Consider the following 14,057-nt stretch of genomic DNA (forward strand, 5'->3'; position numbering starts at 1 on the left):
CTTTAGTTCAATAATGTAAAATGTTCAAACCAGTGTGGAGTTTGATCATTTAAACATTTGTTATAAAATCATCACAAACTAATTGCATTCGTGTCTATAGTCCACCATTCTGTGGCAATTCAGTGCTTCTAAATCTACGTTTGAGTAGATTTAACTCCATTCAAATAAAATTTATTCACATCTGCCAGTTTGGAAATTTCAAAATAAATTTGTTAAAACCTGACACTTTCTGTGCATGGAGATGAATGTTGACATTAAGAAACCAATTGCTGAAAATATGGAACTAGAGCCTGGAATATGCAGAGGGCAAGTATAACCTGAAAAGGTTAATGACAGGCTGTGATGCAGAGTAAAGCTCCTTCTACATTATCATTGTCAATAGGTCATTTACATAAATGATTTGGATGCGAGCATAAGAGGTACAGTTAGTAAGTTTGCAGAAGACACCAAAATTGGAGGTGTAGTGGACAGCGAAGAGGGTTACCTCAGATTACAGCAGGATCTTGACCAGATGGGCCAATGGGCTGAGAAGTGGCAGATGGAGTTTAATTCAGATAAATGCGAGGTGCTGCAGTTTGGGAAAGCAAATCTTAGCAGGGACTTACACACTTAATAGTAAGGTCCTAAGGAGTGTGGCTGAACAAAGAGACCTTGGAGTGCAGGTTCATAGCTCCTTGAAAGTGGAGTCGCAGGTAGATAGGATAGTGAAGAAGGCTTTTGGTATGCTTTCCTTTATTGGTCAGAGTATTGAGTACAGGAGTTAGGAGGTCATGTTGCAGCTGTACAGGACATTGGTTAGGCCACTATTGGAATATTGCGTGCAATTCTGGTCTCCTTCCTATCGGAAAGATGTGAAACTTGAAAGGGGTCAGAAAAGATTTACAAGGATGTTGCCAGGGTTGGAGGATCTGAGCTACAGGGAGAAGCTGAACAGGCTGGGGCTGTTTTCCCGGGAGCGTCGGAGGCTGAGGGGTGACCTTATAGAGGTTTACAAAATTATGAGGGGCATGGATAGGATAAATAGGCAAAGTCGTTTCCTTGGGATCGGGGAGTCCAGAACTAGAGGGCATAGATTTAGGGTGAGAGGGGAAAGATATAACAGAGAGCTAAGGGGCAACATTTTCACGCAGAGGGTGGTACGTATATGGAATGAGCTGCCGGAGGATGTGGTGAAGGCTGGTACAATTGCAACATTTAAGAGGCATTTGGATGGGTATATGAATAGGAAGCGTTTGGAGGGATATGGACCGGGTGCTGGCAGGTGGGCCTAGATTGGGTTGGGATATCTGGTCGGCGTGGACGGGTTGGACCATGCTGTACATCTCTATGACTCCCAAAAGAGGTACAGAATGAAGATAATAAAGAATATAGCACGCTGTGTCCCACTTTTTCATCAAGCATTTCCAGTCAATGCTATCAATCCTATATCACGGCTTATTAAATTGGATCTGTGTTCATAGCTCATTTCCCTCTCTTTTTTTCTCCACGTCCATCGATGTGCAGTTGAGATATGGTAATGGCTGTGTGATAATGCAATGTGGCTTTTTTGATAGCGGCCTCAACCAAACTCCCTGATTTCTAATACTTACTTGGATAAGGACAGCAAACACATTGTAACTCCAAGCCCTAACTTGGAAGCATCCTGCTATTATTCCGGTCTGTAGATCAAAACCTGAAAACTCTCTACCTTGCAACATTCTGGACGTGCCTCCACTGCGTGAGCTGCAGAGGTTCTGCAGTGTGCTCACCACCACCTTTTGAGGGGCACCTAGGGATTGGTAATACAGGATGTCAGGAATGAGCGGATTGCCTTACGAAAGCCTAGGTAGACTAGGCCTATATCCTCTGGAGGTTAGAAGAGCCTGTGGAGGGGAGCTAAGTTGAAACATATAGAACCCTGAAATGATTGGACAAGGTGGATGTGGAATGGATGTTTCTTCTTCTGGGAGAGTTTAGAATAGGGTTAATTGTTTAAAAATTGAGGTTTGCTATTTAAGCCCTTTTGTGTTTTGCTAAGAATTGACAGTCTTTGGAATTCCCTTCCTCAAAGGTAGTAGTGCAGAATCTCCAAATTTTAAGGTAGAGGTAAATAGAATTTTGATTCCCAAGGGGATGAAAAATCATTAGGGATATGCAGGAATGCAGAGTTGAGGTTAGTCAGATCAACCATGATCTTACTGAATGATGGAGAAGAATCTAAGGGCCAAGTGGCCTACTCTTGTTTATGTATTAACCAGCAAAACCCTGCTGAAAATAAACCAAATAATTTTTCCTTGGTCTTAACCTTTTTCAAGTTTGTTATGAAAGAATGACCCAAATTTAACATTGTTTGGGCTTCGTGCAGTACTTTTTCTTGCTTCTGTTTAGACTTTTGTTCTTTCCTTTGGACAAGCTTGATATCTTGGGTTAAGCACCAACCACAGATTTGTCATTTCCTTTGCATTGCACCTGCTGTCCAATTTTGTTTAAATGAGGTAGAGAGAAGCCAGTGGTACTAGACGTGGCTATAAGGGAGCATGCAACTTACCCACATCCATGTTAATACAGATTCAAACTTGACAGGTCTTAGTTAAAAGGCAGCCTCTCTAATTCGATACAGTGACAAAAGGTGATGTGCCCACTGTTGTGAAGGAGGCAGAAACCACTCATATGTTTTGTCCTGTGAAAAAACCTGCTCATTGTTTATTTGACAGTATTGTGTACTGTGCCCTGCTTTCTGTCCATGGTGCTGCTAACTTCTCCATAAACTTAGAAAATGTTTCTTTTTCTCCATTTAGTTTTGTTTCTTTCTGTGCTGAAGATGAAGGGTGGTGATGTCAGGGCGTGGAAGTCTTCCATGGTACCTTCTGACTGCATCAAACTGACCAGATCCAGACCAAGCTGTGCATATATCTGACCTGATGAGGTGTCTCCATTCCAGCCTCAATAGATGCCTCCAGCATAATTGTAGCACTGAAGCTACTGTGCCTAAACCTATTTGCTCTGGTCACCAGTGGTTTTTTTTGTTAGTTCAAGTGGTATTAGGTGTTTGTTGTATAAGATAATGTACACTTTGTAGTTTGGCCCTCTATCAACAAATCGCAAAATTTGGTTTCAGGCTGGAGGAACCTACCAGTAATAGGTGGTGTATGGGGTCCCATATAATCTCAACATGAGCAATCTGGCCGTTTTTGTTCAGAATTTGAACCTGGACAGACTGCACCAAAATCTATAAGATAGCCTTGGTGCTGGGATCAAGGGAGCAGAAATAGATTGTTCGGTTCCTATTCAGTATTCACAGGTGATCTGTGCGTTAACTCCATTATTCTAAATCTTTTCAGTCTCTCTCATCTTTCAAACTATTGTCTGTATCAGTTTCATGATCTCAAATTGGCCCATCATCAGCAACCTTTTAGGAGTTACAGATTCCTGTTATCCAATGCATGAAAAGTGCTTCATGCTTTCACTTCTAAATAGCATAGTTGTACAGCACAGAAACAGACCCTTCAGTCCAACTGGTCCATGCCGATCAGATATCCTAAACTGATCTAGTCCCATTTGCCAGCGTTTGGCCCATATTCCTCTTAAACTCTCCTATTCATGTACCCATCCAGATGCCTTTTAAATGTTGTAATTGTACCTGTCTTCACTATCATCTCTGGTAGCTTGTTCCATTCACGCACCACTTTGTGTGGAAAAAGTTGCCCCTCAGGTCCCTTTTAAATCTTGCCCCTCTCACCTTAAACCTATACTCTCTAGTTTTGGACTGTTTTACCCCGGGAAAAAGACCCTGGTAGTCACCCTATCCATACTCCTCCTGCTTTGAGGGACCGACCAGGTTGCTCTAAAAAAAAACACCCACATGGACTCTGGCCCTATGAACTCCATCTCCATAATGATAATGAGGAGACCCAATACTGAAATCATGTCCCAACTCATTGCAAAAGTACCCCTCTCAAAGATCACATTTTGTACAATCCCTCCATAAATGTTTTTAGCCAATGCTTCAACTCAGACCAGGAGACCTTTTTTGCTCAAGCAATCCCTCAAGCAACACTTAATGAAAGGACACAGATGCAAACAAAGTGCATTGAGATGCAGAAATTGGTCTGTGGTACAGGAACCTGCACTCCTACCTGGCTTGCGAGCAAGTCTGCCTCTAATATTTGAGATGAGGTCTCCCTGTTCCTGATAGCCATCTGTATCTATACGATTTGAATCTTCCTATCTTTATGCATGCAAAGAATATCCGGCAACCTTCTAAACTTCCACTGACTCAGTGCCTTGCTGATTCAACTGTACTGTGTCAAACTGTTCAATATGAAGGAACAGATTCTGGTCATTAAATTTCTTTTCCCCCATCCTATTATTCTGAAGGCCTTAATTTGGTGGAGTCGTCTTCCATGAGGAAGAGAAATCAGATAATTCCTCCTGTGAACGTTATTCGCAATGAGCGTGCACAACCCCATTAGAACATTGTTTGACCATCATCCTGCACTCCTTCACTGTCCACAATGCACATCTATAAAAGGAGTCAGGCAATAATCAGAACACGGGGCCGTTGGCTAGCCCCACTCTAGAGCTGAGTGCATAATTTAGTGTTTGGGATATTGTGAAGTCACCACGCAAGTTTTGCTTTTTCAAGTGCAGAAGTAGGTAAGATAATTAATGTTGTCCTGACTGAGTCTGATTCTGATATTTCAATCTAATTTTCTGTACTGTGCGGTCTTGCCTCTACTGCTGCTTGACCTAGATTCCCGGTATAACACTATGGAGAGAGATACATGACCAAATCAATATCATGTCGGTGTCTTTGCCTCACTTAGGATGACTTGTTTGATGATTTGCTACTGTCGTGTTCTTTTCTTAAGTTAACACCTATAAGGCACCAAATGCACCAAATATAAATGTAGGTAGGATTTAATTTTTTTGCTTAAAGCTTATGTAGGCCAAGATTACAAAACTGATTTTAAAAACAATTTAGCGTGTTTGCTTTGGCTATATTGCACTTACTTGATTTGTGATGTCTTTTGTGTTGTGCATGTTTTCTGGCAAGTAAATGTTTTGCAAAGAAAGAATTGCTGATTTATTGAGCTTAGCAGTCCTTGAGATGTCTAGAATATTTCCTAAAAGCCTGTGTGCTCTGACACATCTGAATGCTGCTTTCTTGCTTCTTTCTCTGCCCCGGCCACCTTTCCCAGCTATGTGCAGAAAGTCTGCTGCAGTGTTTTAAATGGTTTAGCATTGACATGTCTTTATTGATTTGGCCTTAACTTGAATTCAAGTATCTATAATATTTCTGTTTCTTTTATTTCCTTTTCCGCTTTACCAAACCCAGATCACTAATGGGCCCCCTTCTATGATCGTCTCCAGAAAGCGACCCTCTGGGAACTACGAGAAAGAGAAGGATTTGTGTATTAAATATTTTGACCAGTGGTCTGAGTCCGATCAGGTGGAGTTCGTGGAGCACCTGATATCCCGGATGTGCCATTATCAGCATGGGCATATTAACTCCTATCTGAAACCAATGTTGCAACGGGACTTCATCACTGCTCTACCAGGTAGGAATCAACAATGTGCATGGGATAGGCTTAACCCTATCGTACATGAGCTGGGTGGGAGATTTCCTGGGTGTGGCCTTTTGATGGTCTTCTCTTTTTAAAGAAATAGAAACTTCAAAAACCAAGATGAAGGTCAAAAACCTAGAGCACAATTTGGTTTACAAAGCGTTAACTAGAAAAGTATGTTATGAAATGATCTCTCAGCATTACATGTATTGTTTCCAGTGAGGAGGGTCACTGGAGGAAAGGTTGAATGAAGGAGATGAGCTTAATCATTTTAAGAATACGGGGATGAAAGAATTTGAAAAACATATTGCAGGAAGAACATGTTGCTTGATACATTCAGGGCACTGATAGATGAAGGAGACTTTTCCACATTTGGTGGAAGAGCAGTGGCAATATTTGGTAAAAGCAAGAAGTGAGAAGTTGATAGAGAAGAAAAACTTTCAGGATGTGTTGTGTCCTGTAATGTACAAGCAATCCACTGTGCTTCTGACGTGACTTGGATAACACTATGCTAATATGCAATAAATTCTAGTTTGTCACATTTTGAGAAATTGACCGTTGGTTTTTAAAGCATGTGTGAGCTTCATTTTAAAAACAAATTCCCAAAGCATCAGAAGATTGAGATAGATAAAATCTTACTTAAAGACTCCCGCTTTGGTAATCCAATTTTTATAATGGCTTTTGACGAGCATTTTTATTAAATTGACAGCTGGAAGATAAGGTGAATGAAGTAGTGGTTAGTTGAAGCTAAGCTTTGGGTTTGAAAGCCTGAATATCATTAACAAGCAACTTTTTTTTTATTTTGTGATACTTAAATATTGGGCTCAGAACATCACTCAGCATATAGTGTGTGCTAGTATGAGCCCTTCAATTTGAGCTGCCTATTTCAACACCATTAAAAATTCATAGAACAGGTTATAGTCTAACAGGTTCATTTGGAAGTGCAGTACTAGTTTTCAGAGTGCTGCTGCAGCAGTGCTCCAAAAGCTAGTGCTTCCAAATAAACCTATTGGGCTATAACTTGGTGTTGTGATTCTTAATTTTGGCAGCTCCAGTCCAACACTGGCACCTCCAAATCATAATTCACCATCATTTCACTGTCCTTTACTTGTTTTTAATTCCTTCTCAAATTCTTGTCCAATTCCCTTTTCAATTTTGTTTTTGATCTTGATTGAGTGGCCACTTGTGGTGAGGCTTCTAAGTATTTTCTATGAAATATTTCACTGTTTATTTGTTTTTTTTATTCATGGCGATGTGGGTGTCGCTGGCTAGGCCAGCATTTATTGCTCATCCTTAATTGCCCACAGGGCAATTGAGAGTCAGCATTTTGCTGTGGGTCTGGAGTCACATGTAGGCCAGACCAGTAAGGATGGCAGTTTCCTTCATTCAAGGACATTATTGAAGCAGATGGATTTTTCTGACAATCAAGAATGGATTTATGGTTATCATTAGACTCTTAATTTCCATTTTTTTTATTCCACGGTAGAATTTGAGCCCAGAATCCCAGAACATTTCCTGGGTCTCTAAATTACCAGTCCATCGATAATACCACAAGACCGCCACCATTCCTTTAATAATGCTGCTTAAAGGTATTTATGGTTAACTGATGGTTTAATATCAGGTTTTAACATTGTACATTGTAATGGTTTAACTTTGATACCCCTGAAATTATGGGCCTGATTTAATTTTAGCACGTCATTATTGAGCAGTCTTCCTTATTGTGCTGGCTGTGGAAGATGTTTGTTTCATCTCTGAACAAAGCTTCCAGAATCATAATAAAAATACCCAGCAATTAGTGCCTTTCTTTTGGCATTTTATGATTTTGATGAAGACTTTGCTTTTAGGATTATGCTACTAAACCCTGTAGTCTGGAAACAGAACTGCAGGGCCACTTTTCTGGACAACCATCACATCAATTGCAAAGTGCTTAAACGTTTATACATTACTTTCTTTTTAAAAGCTTATTAAAGTCAGAACTGTCATTTTAAATAAACACTGAAATAGAAAAATGGCAGATCCGTTATCAACTCCAAGTAGTGCCAGGTCAGTTCCAGACAGCACAGGTCAAAACTTTCAAGCCTGTTCCTCTATAGCACACCAGTGAAGTGACATTTCCTCAACTTGGTCCCTAGGCCATTTCACGGTCAGGGAAAGATTTGTGCCATACAGTCCGGCCTAAGAAAGTGGACTAATTCTGTCCAGGACTTGTTTCATATACAGCCTTTGTGGTCAACAGGGTGAGGGGATGTTCCTCCCATTAGCCTCAGTTTGAATTGGCTCCAGTTCCCAGAGATGAAAGACCCATATCTACACCATAACACCTTGTTTCCTAGTTTTTCATTTCATGACCGTGTGTGGTTCTAATGATATGTTGGTGTCAAAGGAAGGTCAGAGTTATAAAATAGTAAACTTCCTGAAAGTCTGACCATTTTTCTGATAAAACACACATACAACATGCGTTGTGACCTTTTAACAGTTTGTGCTGTCAAAGGACATTTACAATTTTGGTTTCGACAGTCACAAATATAATTCCAGTTCATCTAAAATTCTTCATGTTCTACCATGCTCTTCATGTAATTCTTATTATTTTTCCCCTCAAATGGTTTCTACTGGCTACAATAACTACTGATTTATTATAGGCCAGTAACACACTTTCATTCATGGGACATGGGTGTTGCTGGCAGCCAGTATTTATTGCTCATTCCTAATTGCCATTGAGAAGCTGGTTGTACGATATGTTCTTGAACCACTGCATTCCTTTTGGAGTTTTATTGGAGCTGCACTCATCCAGGCAAGTGGACAGTATTTATCACTTTCCTCATTTGTGCCTTTTTGAAGCTGGTCAGGCTTTGGGGAACCAAGTGGAGTTACTTTCTGCAAGATTCCTAGCCTGTGACCTGCTCTTCATGGAATCCTTATGGTGCGGAAGCAGGCTATTCAGCCCATCAAGTCCACAACCGTCAGAAGAGCATCACACCCAGCCCCATGCCCCTACCCTATCCTTGTAACCCTGCATTTCCCATGGCCAATCTACCTAATCTGCACATCTTTGGACTGTGGGAGGAAACTCATTCAGACACAGGGAGAATGTGCAAACTCCACACAAACAGTCGCCTGAGAGCGGAATTGAACCCGGGTCTCTGATGCTATACCACATCAGTGCTAACCACTGAGCCACCGTGCTGCCCCTTGTAGGCACTGTATTTGTACGGTGGGTCCAGTTGAGTTTATGGTCAATGGTACCCCTCAGGATGTTGATAGCAGGAGATTCAGTGATGGTAACACTGGGTGGTCAAGGGGTGGTGGTTAGGTTGTCTCTAATTGGCGATGGTCATTGCCTGACACTTTTGTGGTGCAAATGTTACTTGTCACTTGTTAGTTCAAACCTGGATATTGTCCTGGTCCTGCTGCATTTGAACATTGACTGCTTCAGTGTCTGAGGAGTCACGGATGGTGCTGAAGATTGTGCATTAAACAGTGAACATCCTTACTACTTGCCTTATGATGGAGAGAAGATCATTTGTGAAGCAACAGAAGATGTTTGGGTTGAGGGAACACTTGAGATGTCTTGGAACTCAGGTGACTGACTTCTTTAAAAAAAAATGCAAGCATTTTCCTATGAGTTAGGAATGATTCTTTTTGACTGTACCTTTGCTTGTGGCTCCATGATGATGCCATACTTTGTCAAGTGTGGCTTTGGTGTCAAGACAGTCACTCGCATCTCACCTCTGGACTTCAGTTCTTGTGTCCAAATTTGAATTAGTTATAAAGAGGTCAAGAGCTGAGTGGTTTGGTGGAACCCAAACCAAATTTCAAATAAGCAAGTGCTGCTTGATGTCACTGCTGACACTATCCATCACTTTCCTGATGATTGAGAATAAACTGATGGGATGGTATTTGGTTGGGTTGGATTCATCCTGCTGTTTGTGTACAGAACAAATCTGGACATTTTTGTGCATTGTAGGATAGATGCTGGTGTTGTCTGTGCAAGAACATCTTGATTAGACAGTGTGGCAAAGTCTGAAGCACGAGTCTTAAACTATGGCCAGAATGTTATCAGGGTGCATAGCCTCACCATATCCACTGCCTCCGACTACTTTGATATCATGTGGTGGAGTGAAATGAATTGGTTTGAAGACTGGTATCCATGATGTTGGGGGAATCACTGGAGGAGGCAGAGATGGGCCATCTACTCTATTTCTGGCTTCAAGATTATTGAGAGTGCTTCAGCCTCCTCTTTTATACTGATGTGCTCTATTCCCCCACCATTGAGGATAATGTGTGCTGCCACCTCTTCCAGTGAATTGTTTAATTCTCCCATCACATTCACGACTGGATGTGGTAGGACTGCAGAACTTGCATCTGATCCGTTAATTATTGAATCATTTAGCTCTTTTGCTGCCTATGCTGTTTGGCATACTGATGCTTAATTGTTGAAAAATGAAATATGCTGGAAAAGCTCAGCATGTCTGGCCGCATCTGTGGAGAGAAATCGGAGTTAATGTTTTGGGTCAAGTGACCCTTCCTCAAAGCTCACCTAAGCGTTTGCAGCAATTTCAATTTTTGTTTCTGATTTACAGCATTCACAGTTCTTTCAGTTTATATTTAGTGTTGTTTGGTAGCTTTACCAGATTGACACTTCATTTTTTTAGGTATGCCTGATGCTGCTTGTGGCATGCACTCTGCACTTCATTGAGCCAGGGTTAACCAAGAGATTCCAGATTGTGCTGGAGTACATAGAAAATAGGTGCAGCAGTAGGCCATTTGGCCCTTCAAGCTAACACTGTCGTTCAATACAATCATGGCTGATCACGCAATCTCAGTATCCCATTTCCACAGTCTCCCCATACTCCTTGATCCCTTTAGCCGCAAGGGTCCACATCCAGTTCTCTCTCTACTATATCTAATGAACTGGCCCTAACAGCTTCCTGTGGGAGAGAATTCCACAGGTTCACAAGTCTCCGAGTGAAGAAGTCCCCTCATCTCAGTCCTGAATGGCTTTTGACTTTGACTAATTCTTAGACGGTGACTCTTAGATCTCGATTTCCCCAACATCGGGGACCTTCTTGCATCTAGCCTGTCCAGTCCCATCAGGATTTTGTGTTTCTGAGATGTCCCCTCCTTCTTCTAAAATTCAGTCAATACAAACCCATTCGATCCAGTCTTTCCTTGTATGTCAGTCCTGCCATCAGGGAATCAGTCTGGTGAACCTTCGCTGGACTCCCTCAACAGCAAGAATGTCCTTCCTCAGACTGAGACCAAAGCTGCACACAATAATCAAGGTGTGGCATCACCAAGGTCCTGTATAACTGCAGCAAGACATCCATACTCCGATACTCAAATCCTCTTGCTATGAAGGGCAGCATGCCATTAGCTTTCCTCGCTGCCTGCTGCACCTGCATGGCAACCTTCAGCGACTATTCCACTGTGACACCCAGGTCTTGTTACACCATCTTTTCCTAAACAACCACCATTCAGATAATAATCTGTCTTCCGGTATCTGTGATCAAAGTGGGTAACCTCACATTTATCCACATTATATTGCATTTGCCAGGTATTTGCCCACTCAGCCAGTCTGTCCAAGTCACCCTGTAGCCTCTTAGCATCCTCCTCACAGCACGCACTGCCACCCAGCTTAGTGTCATCTGCAAATTTGGAGATATTGCATTCAGTTCCTTCATCCAAATCATTAATGTTTGATTGTGAACAGCTGAGGTCCCTGTACTGAACCATGTGGTATCCCACTTGTCACTGCCTGCCACTCTGAAGAGGACACGTTTATTTCAACTGTCTGCTTCCTGTCTGCCAATCTGTTCTTTATCCATGTCAATACATTATTTCTGATGCCATGAACTTTAATTTTCCTTACTAATCTCTTATGTGGAACCTCGTACGATTCTGCCCCTGCTGTTGATGCCCACAACACTTTTCTGATGCCTTGTTTTGAGCTGCTAGATTTGTTTGATATCTATCCTTTTAGCACAATGATAATGTCACCCAGCACAATGGAGTGTATCCTCACTGAAGATGGGACTTGTACTGTTCACAATGTTCCCTCTAGCCACAATTCTACTTTGTGATAACACATTTCTTAATTGTATTGCTGGATGTTTCTTCACCATCGTTTTGTAAGAAAACCTCTCACCTGTTGGTTTATGTCCCAGTGACAACTGACTGGAATTGTGGACTCGATGAGCAGAGAGCTTGTCCAGTTGAGGCTGCACTTTTCTAAAGACCCAGAAGGTGGCAGCATGAGCTGATAGTTCAACCTGAACCAGCCTTTTAAATTTTTCATTCATCTCCTGCCATGGAAAGGAATGATATTACTAGGCTTGGGCTTAAGCTGGTATGCACGATGGAATCTCCAGAACCTTCCAGCTTAATATTCACCACAACATATGGGATTCCTGTCTTCTGCAAGGAGCTCTGTTGAATTAACTTCATTTGGAGTGTAGTGTGAGGCTAGTTACTTGCTTTGACTGGACAGGGCTGGAATAACAAATGAAAGCCACATTTGAGCTGATTGTAGCACACCCACATCTGGGTTCAACTGGCTGCTTTATCCCTTCCCCACCCATAAGAAAACAAATTAAATATTTTAGAACATCATAAAAGTGCATCGTAGCTCAGGCAGTTAGTCTATAGAGGGCGCAGTCAACAGAATTAAAAATGATCATGTCCTGGATTTCAATGTGGCAAGTTGATTGTATGTGATGCAAACCCTTGCTTTAACCAGCCTTCTCCCATTTCCCTAGTTTTTTCCCCCAAATAGATACTCTTGAATCACTAAGCGTTTCTTTGCTGGTTAGTGGCATAGCATTGTGTCAGGCTGATGTAATGGTCAAAATGGACCTGAACCTCCCTCAGCTCCCCTTGGTTCAGCTCATGTCAACCAGGACTGCAGTATTATGGACAAGCAGATGGCCCCACAGATGTTGGATTGAGCATTTGGTATGAAGCAAGGTGCCATGCAGCCGCCTTATGTTCTCAAATGGCGGCGCCTGCACACTTACCATCTTGATGCGTTTGGGCTTATGGAATATTTACTCCACTGTGTTGGAGCATTGACATTAAGCAAATATTCTCGAAGGAAAACGGGTGACTAGCCAGAATAAGCATCCGCATGTGAAATATTTTATATCAATGGAAACATTTCTGATGTTGAATATTAAGAGTGGGACTAGAGAAACATTTAGAACCATAGAACATTTCTTAAATTACTACATTTCCTGTATATATAAACTGAAATATTGTGAACTGTTTTCTTGGGTAAGGAAAAGACTTGCTACTGCTGTGTTCACAGGGCTTTTCTTCAGGCTGCGCATATTTTTGTTTTTAAAAAAACCTTTATATTGCTTCAATCAAAAACTGGTAAGTTAGGAGTGTACATTGAAGCTGAACAGAGATTTTTCATCCCAGGGTTGATCAAAGACTGCCATAAAAAGGGCCATGTATAGCAGGGTAGTGGTAATGTTGCACTACTAGTAATTTAGAGCACCTCCAATAATCCAAGGAACGTAGTTTTAAATTCCTCTGGCATATTAGAATTAATTTTTAAAATATTAATACATTGATAAATCTGATCATGAAAACTAGTATTGGTACAAGTGACAGTGTCATAAAACCCAGCTGGTTCACTGATATCCTTCAAGGAGCGAAACCTTCCTTCCTCCTGTCTGGCCTATATGTGACTCTGGTTGAATGCACACCAATATAGTTAGTTCTTAATTGCCCTCTGAAGTGTTACAACAATAAATGTTAGCCTTGCCTGTGAGCTCTCATCCTGAGAATGAATGAATGGCAAAGAAAGCAGGCCATTAGGTGCATTTCCTGGGGGGGCGCGGGGGGGGGGGGGGGGGAGAAAAAACAATGGAATTGATCTGTTGCAATAAAGGGAACATTTGTCTAGTTGCTTTTTCCTGTTCCGAGAGATGTTTTATGACTTGCAAACTTTCCATCTTGATCAAGCTGTGGCATAGCCGAGAGAAGCTGTTCAAGCTACATTCAGCACTGCCTGTATCTTTAAGAAGAAACATGGTGCTGACTGCAGTGGATCGCTTTTTGAGGATTGTTGGATAATAGAGGTAACAATTATCTGCATGGACCATTTCCAAAATGAAAACCTTTTGTATTCAGGTGGGCCTTGATTCAAAACCCAAAACCACCTGATAGTTGCCATTAAATTCAATAGGTAAAATTCGAGGAGCTTTACTCTACATTCACTGTCAATGTTTGGGAGCTCTTTAGGTCAATGTAAAGTCGTTGAAATAGAAAATTATTCCAATTTCATCTGTGACATTTCTTGATTTGTGGCCATTTAATTTTCTTGATGGATGTTGCTAGGCACTTCACAGTGAGTACTAGGTAGAAATAAGAATTCTTAATCGCATTTTTGTTTGCTGTCTTGGACTTTGACTGGTTGCATCAAAGGATGGAGTGGCATTTTCACTGCAGTGCCATCAGTCAATGTGAGTAGCTTCAGGCAAGAATATCTAACCTGCATTTCCATGG

At 41.5% G+C, this 14,057-nt stretch overlaps 1 protein-coding gene across 4 annotated transcripts in view; it reads left to right on the forward strand.

Moving 5' to 3' along the window:
• Positions 1-14,057, forward strand: part of LOC122556778 (F-box/WD repeat-containing protein 11) — a 177,509-nt gene that overhangs the window by 98,571 nt on the left and 64,881 nt on the right. For 3 of the 4 annotated variants that reach the window (XM_043703932.2, XM_043703930.2, XM_087995466.1), the window contains one exon: positions 5,318-5,540. In XM_043703932.2, the coding sequence (XP_043559867.1) occupies positions 5,318-5,540 (223 nt within the window). Of the gene's footprint in view, positions 1-2,803; positions 2,906-5,317; positions 5,541-14,057 lie in introns of those variants that run through there. The other variant, XM_043703938.2, reaches the window with a different exon arrangement.

Source organism: Chiloscyllium plagiosum, unplaced genomic scaffold (genome assembly GCF_037043375.1).
Source record: "Chiloscyllium plagiosum isolate Xiang-an unplaced genomic scaffold, Cpla_swu_hap1 HiC_scaffold_16, whole genome shotgun sequence".
NCBI lineage: Eukaryota > Metazoa > Chordata > Chondrichthyes > Orectolobiformes > Hemiscylliidae > Chiloscyllium > Chiloscyllium plagiosum.